The sequence below is a fragment of the Vanessa cardui genome, chromosome 15 (assembly GCF_905220365.1).
Source record: "Vanessa cardui chromosome 15, ilVanCard2.1, whole genome shotgun sequence".
NCBI classification, from domain to species: Eukaryota; Metazoa; Arthropoda; class Insecta; order Lepidoptera; family Nymphalidae; genus Vanessa; species Vanessa cardui.
This window is the reverse complement of record NC_061137.1, coordinates 8613107-8619808: the sequence shown is the minus strand read 5'-3', so window position 1 is coordinate 8619808 and position 6702 is coordinate 8613107. Positions and strand designations below refer to the sequence as shown.

General features: G+C 31.2%; 1 protein-coding gene across 1 annotated transcript; it reads right to left on the bottom strand.

Moving 5' to 3' along the window:
* Window positions 1–1830: 1830 nt before the first annotated feature.
* LOC124535643 lies at window positions 1831–3726 on the bottom strand. The gene is made up of 2 exons (XM_047111917.1): window positions 3071–3726; window positions 1831–2978 (listed from the first exon to the last, which is right to left on the bottom strand). Exons 1-2 carry the CDS (start codon window positions 3385–3387, stop codon window positions 2918–2920), a joined length of 378 nt encoding a protein of 125 aa, XP_046967873.1. The 5' UTR covers window positions 3388–3726; the 3' UTR covers window positions 1831–2917.
* Window positions 3727–6702: the final 2976 nt, after the last annotated feature.

Genomic DNA, 6702 nt, shown 5'->3' with positions numbered 1-6702 from the left:
CTGGTAAGTTTCCTCGAGTATGAAATCAAAGTAATGGAAAAATTTCTTATCGAAACATTTAGGTAACGTTTCCATACACGCTGAAACAATGAATCATCTGTGTTTCACAGGGATATTTGTATTCTACGGACATATTTTTACGGTTGACCGATTACGGTGACACGGGGAAGGTAATGACATCCCAATGTCTGTATGTTTGTCACATATATATCGAGACTTACATATTTTTTAAGATATAATTAAAATTAAGGCATTTGTAGCGTCAGTTTCATTGTAAAACTATATTATGTATTTGTAAATATTTTCACATATGTACATGTACCTTAATAAGTATTTCTTTCAATTTTTGTAAATATCAAAATAACCTTAAAAATACATTATTCTTTGATGTTATAATGTTTTTTATATATTATTTAGTTATGTTAAGCTGCAAAATCGAAAAATTGTTTTAAAAACAATTATGTAGAGCTCACCAAAAGTAAAGCGGTATAATGTTTCCACTAAAATAATATCATTGTTAATATAAATGATTCATATTAATAATATAGATATTATGTCAATCAATACCTACTCTTTTATCATATTTAATTTCCCAAAATTTTATAAGTACATGATATCATCTTCTGATAAAAATATACGTATTACGCGTTTCTTTTGTAAACTCATGCATTAATGTAATTTATTTGTAATTATCAATTAATCAAGTATAATCATTGTAGTACTTACTAATACAAATTGCATGTATTATAAAATAACGTCATCTAGAAAGATAAGGGAACTCCAGGAAGAATGAAACTATTTTTCTGACCTATGGTAATAGTAAACCATACATTCAAAAATACACAATGAACGAATGAATATTTTTTAATGCAATATTTACATCAAATATTTTGTAATAACGTGAAGTTGATAACATTTTAGTATTGTTAAAAATACTTCTTTATGCTAATACATTTATATTATAATTATATATTTAATAAACTCATAATTTCTTAGTGTATCCGATTTCATAAAAAGGTAATCGATTTTAGAACGTCATTGGTACGGCTGTATAAAATAATACAAGATGATTTCCCGCGCAAACGGTTTATAAAAAAACAAAAGAGAGTCGCGCATGGAACGACAGTTGAAAATTATTGTAAATTTGATTTGTTAACTTAATATTTTATAAAAATAAAACCAATAACAAGTATACATTCTACTGGCGTACTTTACTTTACTTTTCTATTAGTATAGTTTCCAAGTTATACCGGTGCGCGGATATTTACATAGTAAAGCACGTGCACCTGAGAGACCCTTTTATACTAGTACACCCTTACGATTGCGCGGAATAAGCCTGAACGTTCTCGAATGTTCCGCGCCGCGAAGGGGCGACGCGACACAAAACGCCTCTGAGTCCGAGTCACATTCAGGCACTGTAACAAAAACTTTACCGGACTTGCTTGATATTTTAAAAATTTAACGCAATTTATATATTGCTCTACATATTGATAGTTACACAAATCAATAAAAATGTGTTAGATTAGTGATACCACACATTTTCTTTTACTTTTGTTAATAAGTATTTTTTAATAAAATTTGATAAAATTAATAGACGTCCATATAAACAACATATAAGTAGAACATTAACTTTGTAATTATTACTGAATTAAAATGTTAATTGTTACGGCACCGATACCGAAAATGTTGTATTTATAAAAGAACAAAAGATTTATTGAGTATTGTGATTGTTAAAATAATTTTAACTTAAAAAAAACACAAAACATCTTATTAGTGGATTACGAGCATCAATTATAGGTTAATTTGTTCATGGGATAATGAAACAGATCATTAGGATAAGCATTATATATTTTTAAAAAATCATCAGATCAGACAATGCAGATTACATTTAATTGTATATAAACATATTGTATAGAAATTATTACATTTGATGAAAACGCAGAAACGTCTATAAATACGGCAGTTCTTTTGACAAAGGAACATAATTTAATAGGCAAAAGAAATACTATGAATATTATTCGCTTATCAATATAGCTCTACATTTAAAATACAATCACTATAAGTCACTTGCGTTCAGTTTCACTGAAATAATACCTAAAATTTAATAAATCTGGTCCATTTACACAGTCATTTTAACATCACATAAAATCATGCAATATGTAACAAAAAATACTTAATCATGTACATAATAATGTAGTTGGGACAAGCTAATGTCAAATCGATGGTTAAATATACTCTACCTAACATAATAATTAAATCACTATGTCGTAAAATTTGTATGCAAACGCATCTTCTATTTAAATTACAATCAAAGAATACTGAATCAAAATTTCGAACCTAAACTGTAATATCTACTAATCAAGCTAAACGAAAATTACATATCTCAATGAAACATTTTCATCAGATTTTCATATCATAATTTTCTGACAATTTATCATTACGGCGTTTACGCTTAAAGAAATAAATAATAAGGTACTTCTTTTCATTTAAAATTAATAACACCGTAACTTACAGTTAACAAATCACAGATACCAATCGCGAACTGCCAAGACTACTGGGCGTACGATTATACGAACGGTTTAAGAGCTCTTCATAATAGCTTAATAAACGTTCCCGATACTCCACCTTAAACTAAACGCAGTCTTAAACATTCTACATACAGCCCTGTTACAACCTCACTTTCAACAACCCTTTAATACTCGAAGGTGAACATAATACTAAACAAACATGCAACCGCCAAAGCGAACCAAATAGGTGACGACTATTACTATTGCATTAGGATGTTCAAACATTAAGGTTCCAGCGTCCATCCTCGGTTAACACATTCAAACGTACTCAACTGGTGTGCTCTATCGCGTACATATCACAGATGGTGTGTCTGCGAGGGCGGTGGCGCGAGCCCTCGGGCCTCTCCGCTTCACAGGTAGGGCATGCAGGCGCCACAGCGCGAATGTCGCTCGGGGGAGCCGGCGCACGCCCTGTACACAAGCACGCCCGGTTAGCTCACGAGCTCCTTTCGTCGTTACGGGTCTCAGAACGACCGAACGCCCGCCGTAACTTCTCCACCAACCTGCTGTGAAACTTGTCCGATTCCCGCGCGCTGCTAGGCGGGCTACCCGAACCCTTTCGGCTTTCGTGCACTCGCAATGACGCTCGGGACGGAGGTACCCGGCAGTAGGACAGCGAGCGCATCGCTGGAGCACTTCGGTGAGGGCTGAGCGCGGAGGCTGTTCGTGGGGACAACACGGGGCCTTCCGATCTGGATTCGGACACTTTCCGTACCCGGCCGCCGATCGCCACTTTGTCCGCGGACTCTGAGGCTCGCCGCGACCGCTGTGAGTTGTAAATGTCCCAATCGTTCTTCATAACTGGCATCATGAACGCCATCTCGGCGACGGTAACGGTGACTCTTGACTTTTAACGTTTTTGTTGAAATATAGTCGGCGCCGCTGTAAACTATAGCTTGTTCACGGAAAACTGTTTGCCGATCGATACTGGTAAATAGGAGTTAAATTGCTTTTCACTGTAGTAGCTAATATAGCGATTATAATTTTTAAAAATACTTTTTGATTTCCTTATTGTTATAATTGTTTCAAATCATATATTTGATTATTTCAAGGTATTGAGGAAGGAAACAAGCTTTCACTTCAATGTCACACACGTTGAAACTATTAAGCTCGGATGTTCACCTTAGGACGAATTGCAGTAGAATGAAGTATTTGTGAAAACACACCCTGAATATAAGGAAAATAGTGGCGCCACTGTCGCTGCGGACACTATTGTAAACATAATTTTATAGTTTTTCATTAGACATTGAACTGATAATCACATGTATTTTTTACTCTGTGTATATATAAAATAAAGATTTTTAAGTGTTATTTTTCCGGCTTATTAATAAATAGGTGTAAAAACATTATTAACATTGTAGAGATACATTAGCTACTCGATAAAAGATGGCGTAACTAGTTTTCAAATACTTTTTATTATTTTACCTAAATAGAAACTTAAATCAAATATTTTGTTAATTTTGTAACAATAAATTTGAACTTTATATTAAACTTCAACTTGTCTTAAAATTGCTACTTGCATTTGAACAATTAATGAAGTGATAAAATATCAATTACGTAGTTTAGGCCATTACCGTTAGATGGCGCTAAATTTATATATTTCAAATGGTGTGAGAGATTTGTACAAGTCCGTCGGGTAAGTACCACCCACTCATCAGCTATACTACCGCCAAACTGCAAGTCTTAGTGTATTCCCTTTTAAAGTGAGTGAAGTGAGTGAGTTAGTATAAATATACAGACTACATATACACATTTAATTAAGCAATATTAAACCTACCTATAATTAACAATAAGTCTTTAACATTAAAAATAAAATCGCCATCCAAAATGGTCTCTATTCTTTAAGCCATTAATTATACCTATATATATCATTAAATATTAATGCAACATATGTTATACAAACTTGATTTACAAATAAATATGTAGTTTTAACGGCAAGGAGACAAAGTCTACTGTTTGCCTCATCACGTAAGAAACCAAAATTTAGAGCTGGAATCTTTAATTTTTTTAGAATCACTTTTGTTTTTTTTTGTTTCTTTTTGTTTATCCTGACAAAGACTCAGCTTCGCAGTACATCCTGTTCGAAAAGTAAGACAGCTAACTTATGTTGATAATGCTCGACGAATATACTTTGGTTATTTTCATAGTACTAGTGTTATGGCATTTTAATTTTTGGGTAGTGCTAAATATATTTCAACTGATTGCTTCTGCAAACAAAAAACTGTACGACCCTATTCATAGTCGGAGCTCGAGACTCATTAAGATAGCTTTTAATAGAGTGAGTTTATATACAGGTGCCTTCAATGATGTTGTAGTAAACAGATATGTTATTAACGCGCAAAAAGTGAAGACTAGAAAACGTCCTAATTGGGGCGTTTTGCTTAAATAAAACATCTAGTTATCCCTTTTACTTATTGTTTTTATCAAGCTATCCTTTTTACTTTTAATTAAATGTAAAAATAAACTAAAATAAACGCTTACCGGCTGGGCACACTTTTTTCTGTTGTTTAGTGTGGATATAACATATCTGTTTATTAGAATATCATTGGGTGCTTTACGATTTGTTTACAACTTAATTATGTATTCAATTCAATTCAGTTCTTGGTTTAATGCCAATATAACATTGATTAACGGGGCATGTTACTTATTACAGAATGAGATTAACTATAAAAAAAAAACGCGAACTTTAGTATATGTTGATTTTTAGCAGGGTCTGAACAAATCCGATTTTATAATGAATATCCAAAATCCGATTTTTTTATATATATTTGATATATATCCAGGCTAAGAAAACGAAGAGCCTGTCATCCTGTAAACACTTAAAAATGTGAAATACAATTTTTGAAATACCACTTTTTTATTATAAAATAGTAACAAAGGAATTAGTTTCTATCTATTTGAGAAAGAAATTTTTAATGAACACTTAAAAACAATACCTTTTTTTCAATAAAAAGCTAGCCATACTGGTAAGTAAAGGGGATTTCCTCTACTTTAAATGAGGTTGCCATTTTGGGAAACAATCTAAAATCTAAATTATTCTGAATTGTAGTTTTTCGCTACGTGTTGCCAGGGTAAACATTAATCTACAAAATTTGTAGTTCAGAAGACAGGAAAAAAGCAATTGATATATATACCTTGAACCTTGATTTTTAGGCAGGATATATGTAAATTTGTCAAATTTGGTGGGTCCAAGGCTGATTTTGATCTATCTTCAAATCCGGGACATTAGTCTTTGAGCTCGATCCGAGAGGAGGTATAGAAAAAGGGAATATTTATTATGTTTACGTATATCACTCAAATATACTTAGTGAGTAAAAAGTTGACCAAGTTATTTCTTAAGCTTAATTTACAGACATTAGTACACTTAATTTATATAGTGAGCATTCGATAAATAATAAAAAAACAGTGGACTTTTATTATTTAATATATCAATAGTTTAATTAGGCACGTCAACCAGTTAAAATGAACTCTTAGGATATTAATTGAAAGTCGAAATTTTAATGAAATGATAGAAAAAATACATGAGATGGGAGTTCAATAACATTTTCATAGTGAAAATACAATATTTATGTGAGTATTAGATTTATTAATTATAAATAATATCAGTATCTGAATGGACGTTAAACAAAATTGTTTATAAATTATTTCTAGTTCAAAGCGAATTACAATTAATTGCTAAAATGAGTTTGAATAATGTCAGTAATTTGCATTGAATCATGCTTATGTAATTACAATGAGATAAGAAGTAATGATACTTTAAATACAAAAATTAAAAACATAATTATAACATACAACTACATTCTTATATTAAACAAAACAACATCAACAAACACATACTTCAATGATTAATTTGGTGGGAAATATATCACAACGTTAAAAATTATTCGATTATAACTTGCTAAGCAAAATTAACTTTATATTGACAAAAAACAGCTATATATACACTTTTTCAATGATATCATATTCCTTCAAAACTTATGGCAACATCCATACATAAAAATATCATCCATTTTGGACTGATTGTGTTTTATAGATTTTAATTGTAATAAGTAATAACAATAAGATTCAATTTAGTTTTTTAAAGCTATTATGATATTCATAGTAACTATTTTTAAAAAATCCAATGAATAAAATA